The 18,329-nt window shown below is 36.3% G+C and overlaps 1 protein-coding gene across 9 annotated transcripts in view; it reads right to left on the bottom strand.

Moving 5' to 3' along the window:
* Positions 1-18,329, bottom strand: part of MAST2 (microtubule associated serine/threonine kinase 2) — a 194,491-nt gene that overhangs the window by 129,639 nt on the left and 46,523 nt on the right. The window contains exon 1 of one of the 9 annotated variants that reach the window (XM_040610490.1): positions 15,903-15,996. The exons of 7 other annotated variants lie outside the window; for them this stretch is intronic. In XM_040610490.1, coding sequence (XP_040466424.1) covers positions 15,903-15,941 — 39 coding nt within the window. In that variant the 5' untranslated portion in view covers positions 15,942-15,996. Of the gene's footprint in view, positions 1-15,902; positions 15,997-18,329 lie in introns of those variants that run through there. One more of the 9 variants, XM_040610494.1, reaches the window with a different exon arrangement.

Genomic DNA, 18,329 nt, shown 5'->3' with positions numbered 1-18,329 from the left:
CTGATCTCCTTGTTACGGTTTTTATATTTCTGCAAGACTACTCACATAGCTATTACATGAGTTCTTTAAGGAATTATGATTCACATTCTGATATCTCTTACACTATTTAACATGTGTCAAAATAAATAGTTGGAAAATCCTTTTTAATGCAAACGAATATCTGCATGGATATTGCACAAATCTTTATCAACCGAAATACTATTTGAAGATTTCCATTCCAAAGCAATTACCACTCCTGCAGAAGAAAGCAGCTGATGAAACAGGGGGCAAAAAAGATCAGTGCTTAATCCATTATCACATCCCAGTAATGCTAATCTAGGTGTAAGATTAATTTGGACTTCAAACATATTAAAGCAGCAAAATAAGATTTGCTTCAGAAATGTTCAAAAGACAGTATATCTTTATGATCAGATTCATCATTTACTGCAACCTTTCGTCCATGACATGCATTTGAAACTAACTCTTTCAGGTTTTATTTTATCTTGGAAGTTTAGTAAAAGATAATACGAATAAATGGTGTATGGATGTATTTACAAGACCCAAACATGGACTTCAATATGGGAAACAAAGTTAACCATTAAATAGATCAAATTCTTTGACGGGGCAGTTAAAAGACAAGGAACATATTTGCAAAGCAATCCCTTCAGTATTTCTCTCATACAAGCTTATAAAATGATTTGGATGTAGTTTTTTGTTTCCATTTCTAAGTTTTCTATTCTTTTTAATTCTATGCTTTTCCCTAAGGACTTGACAGCTACTTGATAATTCAATTCTAAAAACATTTGGTTTAGGCTGCCTGATCTTAGAAGTATATTATTTCTAAAGTCATCTTTTCCAAATTCAATAACACAATTCCACAACAATTCAATAACTTATCAGTTTATTTCAAAGTGGTGATGGTGAATAATCTCTAAGTATCTTAGGACTGTCAAATCTACAGTTTACTGGTTTCAACTAGTTTTTCATTCTTGTTTCACTGGCTTTGGTTGCTGGTCAATTTATAAAGGTGGACACTGTTTAGCAGATTCTGACAGGTATCTTTTTTTATTTGGGATTTCAAACTGCTCAGATTACCTACCATTGCCCAGGAACTCATTTCAGTATAACAGAGTTCACACTGTGTATAAAGATGCAGCTGTGAAGGCACTGCAAGACTCTGGTCCTCAATGTCTTGCTGCATTCTTACAGTTCTTACAGCCTTCCTCACGGCTTTTGGTATTCATCTCCCTGCCTCCTTAATTTTCTGTCACATAACAAAGCTCTCATATCACCCAGCCAGTACTGAAACATAGGTTCAAACATACTATTTTGTAATGCTACATATATTAGAAGACCCAACCTCTTGTGTGCTACACCCCATTTTAGAGTCATATATGCCAAAATTTAGGTCAAATGTTTTGCCTGAATTTGGTTTACCTTCGGATAGTAAAACCAGAAAATAATTTTTAAACTTCCAGCATATGATGGTTTCTGTTTCGGTGGTTTTTTGGTTTGGGGGGGGGGTTATGGGTCTGTGGGTTTTTTGTTTGGTTGGTTTTGTTTCGGCTGGGTAGGGGGGAGCACAGGATGGGACAGAGCACATCTTTTTGTTTCTAGTTGTCCTTGGTTTAATATTTCAACATCCATCATTCTCATATTACCTCATTTTTAATTAGAACAGGTTTCCTCTCAATTTGATTTAAAATTTTAACCTTTAAAAACTAATATCGTTCAAATGCTATGAATGTTTATCTCCGCATTATTGCGCTCTCAGCTGTATTTTATGATCTTTAGAGTTACTTGACTCCCTTGTCTACATTTTCCAAGTACAAGTCTTTAAGATGCCCTCCTTTTGGAAAAACCTTTACTCCATGCAAGGAATTAAGCACAGTCTTTTCCTACAACTTAAAATATATGTACAGATATTTTTATACTTTGTCTGCATCATTTTTCATTATCTGTTTCAATGTGGTTTTCCAGTTGCTATGAAGCATTTTAGGACTATACAAATACCAAATGGAAGATTCAGAAGGGTGGGGGGAAAAGAGAAATAACTATTTAACAGTAAAGTGAATGTTATTTCAAAGAGATCAAAAAAGTTATCTTGTCCAAATATATCTGTTTGCATGGTTGAAAGACTGAGCGAGAGCAGTAAAAGAAGGTTTTGAAAGGCATGTTAAGTAAAAGTCTAAATAATATTGCTCAAACTCTTCCAAAATATTATACTTAAAACCAATTTCTAGCCATAACACCAACTATGAATCACTATCTGTTATACTAATAAAAGGATTTTATTCTATTTTTGCTTTTTTAAAATTGACACACATCCAAGACTAAAAGTGGCAGAGAATGTGGGACATGGCTGACATTTAGGAAAGAATACCCATTCATTTCAAGAGATATGGGTGGTTTTTTCTCCTGTATTTGTATAGCACAATATAGTCCCTAAACCTGCTTGTTATACAAATATTAAATAGGAATATTATTTTTTTTAAGTTTTATTAGAACTGACTCAGCAACTCAAACTGTTTGAGCACTTGCAGCTTTCACATACAATTTGGATCACCCATCCTTCCCCATCCTAACAACAACTTGTTCTACACAAAAGAGACTGTAAATTTATGCAAGTCAGTGGTTTCATGAAAATAAAGTTTTCACTTCGTCCTTTTTATAAAATAAACAGTCATATCAACCAGTTCCATAAAAACACTTTGCAAAGATCCAAAAAACCAACCCATGTACAAGAGTTGCCTGGTTTTATTTTTACAGCTAAATAACTTGGTGTGGTTTGTTTTGTTGGGTTTTTTTTGTTGTTTGGTGTTTTTTTTTTTCCCTTCAGGAGAGCAGGGGGGCTCTTGAAATGGCAAAAGGAATTATTTTAATGCTTTCTCAAATCTGCCTCCTAGGAGTTTAGAAGGCTAATTCTTCACCAAGAATACTTGGGGAGAAATTGAGTGTGCCAGCTGGGGGAGGATGCAAACATTCCATTTAAAAACATCACTTCTTTAAAGTGGTCAGGTTTTTTCATTTGCACAATGCACCCTGCTGCCATTAATTTAGCAGCCCTTTAATCAAGCTGACTTCCTGAAAGAAAAGTAGAGAATATTGAAATTATTTTTGTTAAACTCCAAGTTTTCAGAAAACAGAGGAGTCTTAAGTATGAAGCTTCCTTGTGAGTCCCATTATACAAAATGCACAGTTCTGCAATGCTGTTTGACTTCACCTGCAGAACAACTAGGATCTGCACACTGTGGCTTAAAGATAAATGAGGAATAATGAAGGAAGGCAAAGTCCTCTTGTGAGAAGGCTTTAATTTGCCTACAATGGGGAATTTTTATAAGTTCAAAAATGAAATAAAAATAAGAAACCATTTCTTGAAATACTCACTTTCATCTGACGCTAGTGACCAGCACATAAAGACATCCAAGAAAACTGGATTTTCAAGAACCCAAGACACTGATACTAGACTGCTTTGTTTAAAATACCAATGTCTATATTAAGGGTATTTAAATTCATTTTACTTCAGGAAGAAACTAGGTCACATGAGGATTAAGGAATAAATGAATGAAAGCCATACACCAACATCTTAATAAGAAAACAGTTGTTTCGGGTTGAAAGGTGGAGTTAGTAAACTGTTAGCAGTATACTGTCTACCAAAAAACACAAGCAAAGAATGGAAATCTCTTCATCCAGTAATGCACACAGTAAAGACCAAGAGAACTGTCATCTCTCAGAAGTCAAAAATAGAAGGAAGTTACATGCCACAGAGTATACAGACTAAGCTTCTCTGAAGTCATTGCAACTTTAAAAAAGTCAAACAAAATAGCATTTGAAGTAAAACAGAAAAAAAATAAGTTATCTCGTGGTACACAAATGCTACACAAAAAGATGAAGTTATTTGTGCAAGTAATGCAAGGCAAGTTCCGTCCCAAAGCCCTCTCATTCCACTACTATCAATTTTATGCAAGTCATGTAAGAGCTAGCTTCAAGAAATCATTCTTTTTAAAAGTATTAATTAAGTACACGGAAATTTGGCAGTTCCTAGCACCAGCACATGAAGTACCTCTGAGTTCCCCACTTAGACACGTAACTGGATTTTTTTACCTGGCTACAGTCGCCTCCCCATCACTATCAAAAAGAAGGAATTCTCTTACAGTACCATTTTTGGTGATTCATTTCACCAAGATCGCCACAATCCATACAGCAAGGCAAGGTACAAGCTATTTCTCTTGATTCATGGTACATCAATATTATGTTTCCAGCACCACACAACTAAATTACATCTATTGCATCTGCTGCTGAAAGCTATATGTAAGGGCATGGTTTTTCTTTAGTATTTCATTTTTATCAGTCCCAATGGTACTACATTACATTCTGTGTTATATTATGCCTTAACAAAAATGATTTTACTACATCACTCCATCATCTGTCTAAACTTAATCAAGCACAACATTGCTTTCTGAAAGTCTACAGTAGTTTCATGTCCCTGAGGGGCTTTCTTCATGGTAGCCACTTTGGAAGAAAAACATCAGCTCAGCACTGTCAAACTATCAAAATTTACAAGCAGGCAGTCACCAGCACACAGCAAAATTGTCCCCAGTCATACAGTTGTTTAAAAATCTTTAATATTTGTCCATTTCAATACAACAAGTTTTGGGTGCTACTTCGTAAATAACTGTTTTGAGGCACAAAGTGCAACAGAACTGCCAGGTTTAAATGTGGCCCACAGAGTTATAAGGTAGGGCCTGCCAAAAGGGTCAACAAGCTAAGAACTGGAAGCTGCATGACATTCACATTTAACAAAGGAAAAGATAAAAGCTAGAAAAACAACTAGTAAATGACTGGAGACCATTAGAGAGAACAAACTGTCAGCTCACAGCCTTTGTAATCCTCAAATCAATCTGAAATATAAAGTCACTCATGTCCCTGTTTAAGTTTCATCCAATCTTTTTCTTGTAACTCGCCACAATCCATTCCCCCAGCCTTTAAATTTATCCTCACTGTTGAAGTTTTTTAAGATCCTAATCCCCCTCCCAACAGGCCCCCAACAATTAGCCCGCACAGGGGGATCTCCTTCCTAGGTGGTACACGTTCTTCCACCTTGTACAAACTGGTCACTACAATTATGAAAAATAAAGCTAAACTACACACATTTTTACAGAGAAGACGATCCCTACCTGTACCTAAAGCAAAAAGCAGCATAATATTGGAAACAATTTCTAATAGTCCAAGGGCCACAGATTTGCTGGGAAGGAGACGACCATGGGTTTGGCTTGTTCTGTTTCAAATCAACGTAGCCTGGAGTCATTACCAGCGTGTACAAGCCACAGCTCACGGAACAAATGGAGCAGAAACAACCTTATTCACGGGACTACACTAACCTACCCCAATGACATCTGATATAATTTCATATTTTTCGCTGCCAATACAAGTGACATTTATTAGCCTATGCTGATATAAAACAAGTGATAAATGTCAAAGTCAATTAATACGTTCAAATTTTGATGAAAGTAATTTAAAAGTAATTATATCAGGTTACAGTTGTTTAAGCTATGCCATACCATAGGCAATAATTATATTCATCCTTATTCCAAAAATTATTTTATCACACTAATATCCAAGAGCATTTTGGAAAGAGAAACCTTTGGCTTCAAAAGCATCTGTTGTGTTAAAACAATATGATTTAAAAGGAGCATTGATATTAGCAAAATGAGTCATTTACAGATTTGACCAAAGACAAGTAAAAACAAAGTTGGACCACTTCCCATCCAACGAATTACCTGTTTCTATTCATAGACAAAGTACTGCTAACTTCCAAACCCTGATTTTAATGATACATATATCTCGTCTCCAAGGAGAGATAATACAAAACCATAAATGCAATTATTTATTTAAGAAAGAAGTTCATTAAAAGGACAGCAATGACTCTGTCAGGTTCTTACGCATAGAAAATTAAAGAATTAAAACTCTTTAATCACTACATTATGAGAAACCTGCAGTAGAACACTTCACCCAAAGGCTCACAGCAGACAACACCACCGAATCACAGAATCGTTCAGGTTGGAAAAATGCTTTGAGATCAAGTCCAACCACTAACCTGGCACTGCCACATCCACCACTAAACCATGTCCCTAAGCGCCACATCTACACGCCTTTTAAATAAAACAAGTATGTTGACAGCACAGCCAGGTCTCTCACCTGTGATTCTCCTCCACTGTGGCAGCCGAGAGGCAGCCAAAGATGACTAATGTTAGTATCGGAGCGAGAGTTGAGTGTTAGCGGAGTGACACGCCGGCTACGTAGTTAAGGGAAACGATTGCCTTAAAGAACTTAACTGTGCAGATAGACAAGACAGAGAAGGAAGGCAGGAAAATATAACCTGTATTTTTCTATACTTTTCTACCTGATGAAATGATGCAGAAAGATCAATCCAGCCTACGCAACCAAGACTGTCAGTAACAAACTAGCATTTCAGGGTGCATGGAAAAATGGACCTTATTAACTTCAGGCACATCAATAAAATTTATATGGCAGAATAGTTAAGGACAATGAGGCTGAATGTTAGAATAAAGACCATGAAAATCTGAAACAACTTAATACTTTTTACTGGAAATCATTCTTGATCCTTAAAGGAAAAAGCAAAACTTCAAAGTTTAATCATAGAGAACCATTTATGTAAAATGACATGTATTACGCATTTATGCTATAGTATACAATAATTGAATTCAGACTGAAATTAGCTTTCTAACATGGAATACATAAGACTAGCAAGTTCAAATGAATAGATGCGTAACCTACAAGGTTTTCTTTTAGGGTCTGAATCACAAAAGTACAAAACATGATTTGTAGTAAATTTTCCAAATAGGGATAATGATTTCAAAGCTCATAAGCCAAGCTTAAGGAACTCTGTGCTGCATTACTTACAGTATAAATACAATGCTTTCACAAGATAGCAGTAAATTGAAAATGCTTATTTCTAAAGCATACCTGGCTACATTAAACCTAGTCTAATAAATCATTTCCATACCATTTGAATTTCCTGTATTTTCAGGTGGCTTTTATTTTATTTAGCAATTTCTTTCAAATGTGCCACTGATACCCAAGCCAGAAGCTACACTACTTAACCTGCATGATAATTAAGAAAACCCTTCAACAGGTAGAAACATGAACATTCAGATAGCAAAATTTTGGTTAAGTCCACCAATGCCAACCCCATTTCTTCAATTCCTGAAAGAGTATATAAACTTTAAGCAGTTTGTTCCTGTAAGAAAAAAGGCTGCTAAAGTGTATTCACAGATTTGAAAATTTAGATTATATCCACACAGTTGAACACAAACTACAGGGAATATGTGAACTGTCTTGGATGCTGAAACAGTTGCATTTGCATACTGCTCTGGTGAGTAAAAAGACTGCTGCTCATGTAGCTGCTGAATAAAGTAATCCAGATACCTGCATCTCACTGCCGTGCCAAGTACATATATCAAAAAGTCTAGGGTATGCAATTCCTAAAAATAATTTGAAAATTTAATATCATATACTTCGGAGAATAATACAAAACCCCCAAAGACATTTTGCAGAGACACACTTTGGTGCCTACAAATTACTCCATATTTTTTAATAGTACCTTCTAGAAATTCAAGAACAGCCAACCTTGAAAAGCCGATTATCCTGTCTTGATCCCAAAAATGGTAAAAACCTGTACCAGGTGCAAGTCTCAAAAATACTAATGGCTTGGGTAAAGCATTTTAATACAAAGCAAAAGAGGAACAACTGCTAAATCATATGGAAAATACTGGTACGTATTTACAACTGACTTTAACTGCCTCTTGACATTTTAGAGAGCCTTTTCTAGGTGTTAGTAAAATAGTGCAATTCATAATATAACGTTGTCATTTATTTGACTAGTAGCCAGACTTACAAATACTCAGAATGTAAAGATACTGCTTATTTATCCCTTGAAAATATGAGAGGAGTACCTGCCCTCAATCAATACTGATAGCTTTTCAAAATTAGATTTTCACTTGGCACGTTTTAATCAGGTTTCCTTTTACAAAAACCACTCTCTTTCAACGTATTAGAGAAACTGAAGAGGCAACCATAATCAGCAGAACTGACAGGAAAATAAAAAAGTGCTCTAACCAATTTTAACTTCTAGGCTGATGACATAAGCCTAGAAGCAAAATACACGCTGCCTCACTGCAGGACATTTCTTCTCATTAAAGAGGTAAGTGGGTCTGTGTAAGCAGTGAAGACTATTAAAGATAAGCAGATTAAACACTAGTCTTGCAGCACAGTAGCAGCATGTTATGTTGCTAGGTTGGAGAACTGGGTTTCCTTTTAAGATTTTCAGATTGAGCAAGTACAAAATTAAGTGATATTCACACGAGTGAAGCACTCCAAGTGGCTAATGGCGAGGAAAAGAAACAAAAGCCACTCTACACAGCAACTGCTGCAACGACCAGCAGCAGCAAAAACTGTTCATTGTGCTCTCCTGAAACGAGCAAGTTATCAAGCAGCCACTTTCAAGCCAATGAAATGCAAGAAAAAGATATTACTGTTCATCTTTGGGAAGAACCCCTTTGTCCAACATCTACTTAAGACTCAGATGCACACACATAAAACCATTCTTTCATGCAATTATCTGCTAACAAAATGTTTCTTCCTGAAGTAGTACAATTAATTACTGGCATTTTTATCTTTTCTTACAGGCTGAAAATAAAAAGTTTAGTTTGGCTATACAGGCATTCACAAAGTCCTTACTGACAAACTGAAAGCACTTATTTTAAGCATAACTATAGGAAATTATCAGACCAATTTAACAATACCCTGAAGACAGCAGCTAAATGCTATCTTTTCTGCCTGAGCAAATCATTTAACCTTTTATCCTTGTCCATATTTCAAGGACTTTTTATTCTAACCAGGCTTCACATTTTTCCCTTGGTATGTTTTCCAGTGTCTTGAAAGTAAACGGCAGTAGCATATGTTCCCCAAACTCAGTTCCATTTTCTACTCCATTGCAAAGTGGACCACAAGCACCAATCCTGAAAAATCAAACCAGCATGGAAGCTCATGTGCCGGGCAGAGATCGACCAAAAATCACTGATGCATCTCTGAGCATGAATCCTCAGTTCTACAATGAGATGTAGTATAGTCATACTATAACGATCCATTTCCCCGTGTTATAATACACGGCATCGAAGCACAAGAATATCACGGACTCACACAATAAAACCTCACAACTTGTTTCCACAGTCTGAGTTTAGTCAAAACAAAGTGCTTATGACTGATTTAGTTAATGAATTCTAGTAACCATTCATCTGCAGTCCATGTTTCCCAGCCCTTCTTCTCATCACTCAAGTCCCTTCAGGTACTCCACCTAAGCAGAAGACAGTGCACGCTGTCCAGCTCACCTGGTCACCCACAGCTACTGACCAGCCAACCTACGTGTAACAGCGAGTTCATGTGGCCTTCACCATGGGGCTAACACTAACGTGCATCCCTCTCTTTCTGTCAACTACTAATTTTCACAGAAGCTGAAGAACTTCAGACTATCTTTTGGAAATCTTCTCCAGTCCAAATTTTAATTAATTTCAGGTGTTGCAAATTTACTGGGAGAATAGCAACCAAGCCTAAGCATAAAATCTTGTTTCCTTTGAAAGTTAGCCTGAAAATATTACTTTTTTAAAACAGTATTTTTTTAAAAGAAAAACAGTATGCAGTTTCTTGTATCCTAAGATAAGTCTACAATTTCAGTATCTGCATAAATGATTTTTATTTATATTCTCATGTTACAATGCCTTCTTAAGATCTCAGTATACTGGTGACTGCCTACATCGTCACTGTTGGAAGCCCTTCCGCAAACATCTGACCCGTGGATTCCATTATGTTCCTGGAAGATCTGTAAGCCACATAAAATAAGTCTTATTAATGCAAAGAATCTAAATCAGAAAGAAAATGTGATTATGTTCCATGGGAAATTTGGAGTTTTCCTTTTGGAGTTTTGAATTCTTCAAGTCACTATAGAAAACCAATCTAACTTATTCCAGACTTCAAATATGAACTTTTACACCCAGGTTTCTAATGTTGTCTTCCACAGGTAACTTTCAAAACTCAAAGAAACATCTACATTTCTTCTACACGTAATTTCAATAAAATTGTCTTTTTTTCTTTCTAGAGAACACTTAATCTTGAGCTTTCAAATCAGACCCATCAGCTTTGTTTTGATACAAACATAACAGTCCTCCTTCTGTAGTCTTAAGAGCACAGCAAAGCCATTATTCCACGTATACACGTGAACGTTACTGGTAATTACAGCAGGCCAGCATATGCACCAGTGTTCAGCTTAAAAAAAATATTGTCCAATGTATACTGTTTATTATTCAAAGATTTTAGAAGAATGCTATTTAAAACAATTCCCTCAAAGATTATGAGGAAAGATGCTCAAACTTTATCCTCTCAATTTGTGAGGTCTATTTCCCTTTGTTTCTCTTAAGCACATCACAGGTATCCCCAAAAGGACATAAATCTCTAGTATGGGAGAGGAACCAACCCCCTTCAAAACCTGAATGTTTCCTTTCCTTTCAGCACACTTGCCCTGTCTCCCACCAAGCCTCAAGCACAAAGGAAATTACATAGTCCAGGCCAAATCCCAAACCAAGGCAAACACCGTGCCTGGCCAGATCAAGTTTTGTTTGTGGAACACTGAAGTGAGAATCCAGGGGACTGGAAGGGGTTTAAAGGGGGGGTGCAGAGTAACTGAAAGTTACCAGATAGTTTCAACAGCTCAGCATAGCACTAGAAGATACGTAAATAAAGACCGATCTACCGCAAGAATCAAAGGTGTAAAGATGACAGTAATCTTTATAATTTGAAAAAGCCACTCAACATCAAATTTCTCCTAAAGGCTGCAAAAGCAAAGCTGAATTTCTCCTGGGAGTAGGTGCTAATATTTCCCATAGAAGGCAGCTCCAAAAACTCAAATCCAATAGACTCATAATATCTGAAGATTTTCACATGTGTACATATGCATGCATTTTCATGCTAAATTTAAGGTTAATCTTTAATTTAACATTAATTTAAAAATTATGTATTAACCTTTCAGTTAACACACACTAAAAGTTTTAAAAAAGCAGAACAAAAAAACATAATTGAGTCCCATTCAGTCTCCCCTCACTATAAACAGCTTCTTTTCCTTTACAGAATGCAATTTCTACTTTTAACTTTTTATTAAAATACCATAAAAAGCAACATACTTTCTAACTGCATGCTTTATTAGATCTTGTAACCAGCTCTGTAGCCAGCAAAGAATGTCTTCAGTAATTATGAAAGACACTTAAGTAAACAAAATTGGAGAGCATATCAATTTTCAGGGCTTCTAAACTATGTCCAAAGATGTCTCAGAGAAGGTTTAAACTGTACAGAAAAGTGAACATTGCAGTAGCTTTCTCCTGTTAAATATATTAAAGTCTAGAGTTCTGCAACCACTGATTCCCTTGTCCCATAAAATCAAAAAAGTCCTCAGTCCCTTGAGTAAAATAAACTCAAAACGAAATCCACCAAATATTCTAAGATTACATTCTCCATGCCCTGTTTCCCCCTCCACGCCTTGCAAGAAAAATGCAGGACTTCTCTTTAGAATTAAGAAATCATTCTACTGGGGATTTTTTATATTTTATATATACATTAGCCGAACATGTTGTGTAGTAGATAACACTAGCCAAGATAAACACATTCAAGTACTGTGATGCAGTTTGTCTTTCACATCTGCACCGAAACCAGCACAAAAAGGGTCCAACAAAGTAAATTCACTAGTTGAACTTAGCCCGAATTTCAAGCAGAAGGTGAAAAGAAGCTAGCACTCTGTAGGAAGATGTGGATGCAGAGAACTATGGTGACAATAATGTCCAACGACATCTGAATTCTGCTCAAATACCACAAATGCAGAATATAAGCTCCATGCAGAATATAAACTCCATAACAAGTATCTGAAATTTGGAATGTCACACTCTCCATTACTTTTCTTACTTCCACTTAATCATAAGGATTTTGGGGATGGAAACTCTAATTTCTTGCATGTGTGAGAAGAGTAAAAGCATACATGCAGCAGCAACTGCAGTGCAAAAAAAAAAATAAATCACAAATTTCTGGTACAAGATGATGTTCAAAATACAAGCTCATCCTCACAGGGACTCACTGGGTAGTACTGCTTTTCATCCACACTTTTCATCTGTTCTCTATACATGATACACATGTATAGGGAACAGTAACAAACCTAGGTAGCCTCATAACATTTGTGGTTAACATCACAAGTAACTAAAAACCCCACAGACCTCGGCCCAGTGCAGCAGAAGCAACTCCACCACCTGCATTAGCACTTGTCCCTAGGAAGTAACTTACGCCAATGCTCCAAGTTCATTACCTAAAATTAAATCCTACAAATTAAAAGAATATTGCATTATTAGAAGCACTTTCTCAGCCTTCTGTAAATATTATTGCACAGCTACATCACACTGTCAGCATGCTAGGTGTGTGCATGTGTGTATGTATTTATATGTATATACATTTATAAATACACAGAAAATCTGATTTGCCCCTCCTGGATCTCCAGTTCCACATATTTCACTATTACAAATTTGTAGACCAAATTCGTGATGCCAAACAGGATGCAACAAAAACAGACTGAACAAATGAGGAAGGTGATGCAGACGGGCCACACACCAGCATATTGACTTTGCCTGTAGGAACAACTCCGATTCCTTTAGGTTATCCGCTTACGATACTACATGGATATTTAATGCAGGGATCACAGCAGAAGAGTGTTTACAGGGAAGATAGAAAGTACCACAGTAGTGATATCAAGTATATTTCAGGTAGCTGAGGTAACAGGAAGCACAAGGAAAACATATGCACACATTTGTCAAAGAACAGGAAGTGTCAGTATGGCAAATGGTTTATTTAACAGAGGAAAAAAAAATAAGTTTTGAAAAGAGTAAGCCACCTGTGAGGGATGAGGACAAGGAAGCCCAAAAGTCATGCAACACAGGTGACCACTGAAAATAAGAAAGGAATAGACCAACAGCACTTTCAAAATAGTCACAGAAAACAAGTGAAAGAAACTTCAGAAACGTTAGAGAGTTTGATCCAGTAACAGTTAAAGATTTCTGTTGATATGAAGAAAGAGTGGGGAGATTGGAAAAGCACCTGGAAATTCAGATTACTTCCTCAGTGTGCTCTCCATTGGGACAGAAAAAAGGAAAACAAATGAAAAAAAAATCAGTTTGCTTTTGTTAGTCAGCAGGAGTAACATACAAAAGGAAAACAGGTATGTTCATTGCCTTTAAACTGAGAACTCACAGTTACAGGAAGCAATAGGGGCAAGGGCAGAAGAGAAGGAAGACAAACAGCACCAAAAATTAAAAAGGATTCCACCATATAAGATGCCAAATGACCAGAAAGACACAAAACCAAAAAAGGACAGAACCCCTAAAACACAGCATTCTCAGCAAAGCCATATCAGTACAAGTCTAAATCACCTGTGTTAAAAAGCAAAAAAAAAAAACCCACACAAACCACCCCAGAGATTATCAAGATAAAACAGGAACACTAGTCATTTAATTTAATAAAAAAAAAAACAAACACCAAAACAAACCACCAACATCCAAAACACTAAGTTAATCTGTTTATCTCAACCCATGATCAGTAGACAATTGTAACTATTACATGAAATAGTACTAATAGTACTAATAGGTTACAGAAAAGTGTTTTTCTGTACCAAAATATAAAGGAAACAATATTTTCATAGTGCAAGTGATTAAGTACCAGAACAGGTGTCAAGAAAGGCTGCAAAATCTCCATCCCTAGAAATACTCAAAACCAGCCTGGACAAGACCTTCGGTAACCTGACCTAACTTTGGAATTAGCGCTGCTTTGAGTGGAGAGGTTGGATTAGAGGACCTAATTTAGGCTGTGATGTTCACTTTAAAAGCCATCAACATCCAATTTAATTAAGGAAGTAATTTTTTTCATCAGTAGCTTTCCAAACTATTATCATCCAGCTCCCCCAAAAAAGTAATTAAAACATACTGTCTTGGTAGTTAGTGCCAACATGAACCAACAGCTTCTTAATTTTTTCTGTTAAACCTGAAGTTAACTACAAAATGGTCACTTTTCTGAGCCACAATTTCTTCTAAAAAGTCTACTCTGAGATACAGGGGGAAAAAAAATGTCCAGCATTAACTTCCTTTTGGACTCTCAAATCTGCCTTCCTGATGTTTTTCTAGCATACTTGCTTAGTTCCCCAAGCATTCTTACTGTAGATATTAATTACGCCTATATATATGCATGTGTATTTATACATACCTACCCAATTGCATACAGACACACCACCACATGACAGTAAATACTCAAGACTGCTAAAATTATCAAATTCCACCATACTACACAGTTAAACCAGGGAAATGCATTCTCACTCCCAGTATGTCTTCTGCTGACACTGGTAGACATTTGGGCTCTTACAACCTGCCTTCCCTTTCCAATGCTCCCCTGAAGCATCACCATGAAAACCATTCCCCTACACAGCAAACAGATAACAACACCCAAAGAAATTCTAGGCTCAGGAAAGCTGTAAACAATGAGAACATAGGGCTTGGAAATTTTTGATTATCTGTGATCAGAAAATATTTTCTTGGTTATCAAGTTCTGACTAGTTAAATATATTGAAAATAAATATCTGTTTATCAAAAAACTAGCATACTTATTCCTATACACTCAGTTATACAAAAATTAAATACAGCTGATTTTATGATGAGCAAATGCACTGCCATAACACACTGCCACCATGGTATATGCAGCACACTGTTGTCAAGCTAATTCAGTAATAAGTTAGCACAAAGAAAAATAAAAATATCCACAAAATATAAAAAGGTGAGACATAGAACATACTCAGATAATTCAACAATTATTCTGCTATTGCCTTAAAGCATCAGAATAAGGTATGAACAGTAGTATGTTAAAATAGTAAAGTTATTTTCCTCAAAGGACGTTAAATTAACCATGCCTGTCCTGTTGTTTAATAGGCAAGGTTCATGGTCTATAAACAATTACTTATGCTAGCAAGTATGTAATAGGCCATATCCCATTACAATGAAAAATGGAATATGGTGCTTTGAAGCAAAAAGCTATTCCATGCCCAGCTCACGCAAGATTTTGGAGCTCGCTCACTCCCAGATGTTTTACTCCGTAAGAGTCAGTTCAGTTGTCATATGCCATTGACACTAACACAGATCACCCTATTTGTCATACTACAGCAACTGACTAAAACTTCCACGGCACCACTGCAAAATAAAGGCTGTTAAAGTACATTAAAGTTCAAAACAAACTGCAGGAGTATTTATTCCAATGTAAAGACAGTTGTTGAAGATAAAATATAAATAATAATATTGTAGAGTTGCATCGTGCTTTTGGATTACTGTGCATTTTAAGTAATAAAGAAGCATAGCTCTAAAATAAATGAGAACATTCACTCTGCTCTGACATTTAATTTCTAAATAATGCTCAACTAAAATGGCTTCTCTAAGGCAAGTCTGAAAAGTCACTTAACAGATTTTTGTAAGTATCTGTAAAAGTGAAGTTTCAAAAATAAGGTAAGTATCGTACTTTAGACTTCACTTCTTACCATAAGAATATTCACAAGACTACTGGATATAAATCAAGAAATTAACAAATTGTATTTTATTACTTAATGCAAAATCCTACTTCTAATTATAAGATATACACTCGGTGAAAACAGAAACTTAAATTCAAGCATCACTGTTATGTACTCAGTCAACCTGATTTACTTCAAAAAAACTGTCAGCATTTTTACGAAACTGTCGACATTGCAAGCAGGAGGGAAAAAAAAAGAAGCAGACTGAAGTTACACTTACCTGCAGCCCTCTTCTTCGAAGAATACTCGAATCATCCATATTTAGACTCTGCTGATCACAAATTCCTGCTAAAGCTCACTTGCTTCTGGCTAGCTTTGCTCTCTAACTGTTAAAGAAGTCCATTATTTTAAAACTTTTCTTCCCCCTCCCACCCCCCCTCCGTCCAACTCGCTAAAAATAGGACATGGTCTTTCACTTGCCTGTCATGAAGAACTGCAGCCACGGTCTCTGACTATCTGTACGTAATTCTGCCTGCCTCTTTTGTGGCAGATTTAGCAGGTCACATTGGAAAAAATCTGTTTGACTTTCCTAAATCTTTTCAAGGTTGGATGTCTCATTCCCCTCATACACACAACTGTCTAGAAATACAGAATAATCCACAACTCCACATAAGGCCAAAGAGTGGAATTTAATTCAGATCCCACACACACATATTTTTGCCTTATTTCAATTTACTTGAGCTGTTATAAGGGATCAGTAAACTACAACAGCTGCCTTCATTTACTGTTTATAATAAGCTCACAAAATCCAGGTCACATTTCCTTTAAAAAACACATGGTCACACTTAACTAAAAAATCAATTCTGTGGACACACAGAATACAGTACTATTTAAAATACAGAAAAGCCTCACTATGAAAAAATAAAATTTAATTTTTCCAAATTTTGAAAAATTCCTTTACTTCTTCATATGACAAAGCGAACGTCAGATTCTTCAGATACTGTCACACATTCTTTTGTTTCTGTTATCTCTGAAGTATGCTGGTCTCCTCCTCGTATGCAGCAGACATGGCACATTCTTTAGTTCATTGCTAAGATCTTGCGACTTGACTCTTACATGCTGAAGGGTCTGGAACACATGTTGCAAGTTCTGAACATTTAAGAATTCATTCATCTATTCATCACTGACAGAGCTGTCTTAAGAAGCCCTTCCCTCATCGTCATCCATAGCAAAAAGGAAAAAAAAAAAAAAAAAAAGCACAGTTCAGCTGAAGCTTTTTCAGTCTGTCCTGCAGTTTCTGTTTCCAGCTACCTTCAAAGAGACAACTCCAGCAAGGTCAAAAAAAGGCTTTGCCCCTTTTATGTACATTATCCCAAGCCCACTTTAAAATATGAGCATGTAGCCTGTGTTGAAAAATAAACAATGAGAACACTTCTAGCTATACCAAACACCATTTCAATAAAAATAAAAATCTACGTTCATCACACCATTATTTAAATTACTGAGCATGTCAAGGAGCCTTTGTCCTACACACGCCCCTTCTACATTAGAAAGGCAAAAAAGAAATATTGCAAACATAATGAGCCACCTAATGCCGCAACGACCTTCAATTTCTTTAGCAGAAAGCTAAAGCAACAGATTTCATCTCCTGATAAAAGCTTAGGAAGAGCCTATTTATAACTTCTGAATATAAATACTGTATTTAAAAAGAACTTAACTTCAGGCTCAGAAAGATTTCACGAGACACATAAAAGAAATCAAACTTCATCAAGAGCTGTGTTTATGAGGGGATTTCAGCCAGACATCCTGAAGTGTGCAAATGCAGCAACAACGAGAGCCCAGACCGTAGGCTGCCTACCACAGCTTGATGAAGTGTTCTGTTCCCACAGTTATGACAGCTGCAAACCAAAAAAAGTCACAATACAAGCACACAGGTTGATCGTGCTTAAAGAAATATATATTTACATGGAAATCTTTAGCTGATCTTCATACTAAGTGACCGAGTCACATGAGCTAAACACATCATTGTAAAGTCAGCTGAAAGCAGATACAACTCAATCCCATTCACCAGGCTTTTTCTGATCCTCTGCGGAGCGAGTGTGGTCTTTTATTGTGAGTAGCTAATAAATCCTCATCTTGCCGATACCTCCTTCCATCTGCCGTTTTAAACAACTGAATGCTGAATTAGGTCTGCAGAGTCTTTGTGAGCTCCCCAACAGGGCAAGCCGCCACACAGAGGCTGAGCAGGCAGCTCATTTGCATGGAGTATACTGTACCATATAAAAGCAGCTCGCTAGTAAAAACAACTCAATGAGCCTCTTGATTTTAAAGGCACAGCATCTTCTTTCTCAAATATAACGGGATAACAACAAGCCATGCACAAAACTCCGCATGAGAACTTAAGAACATGTCACCAGGGAGAACAGCAACAGAAAAAGACAGATAAAGCTCTGTTTAGAAGCAGACTGAAACACAAGATGATCATATTTCTTCACTGTGATAACACTTATGATGGATTTCAGTATTACTTCCTGCGTTTTGCCATCAAATAAGCTTCCTCAGAAAAATATACCAAAGACTAACTACACTTATCAGACATCAGTATCAAACAAATTATATTATTACTTTAAAATCCCCATAGAAATAAAACATTTTGCCATGCACACTCAGCACTTTGCAGCATATTTTAGTCTAAATAGATTTTAGA

Source organism: Falco naumanni, chromosome 11, assembly GCF_017639655.2.
Source record: "Falco naumanni isolate bFalNau1 chromosome 11, bFalNau1.pat, whole genome shotgun sequence".
NCBI lineage: Eukaryota > Metazoa > Chordata > Aves > Falconiformes > Falconidae > Falco > Falco naumanni.
The sequence above is the reverse complement of the archived record's forward strand: the minus strand, read 5'-3'. Positions and strand labels throughout refer to the sequence as shown.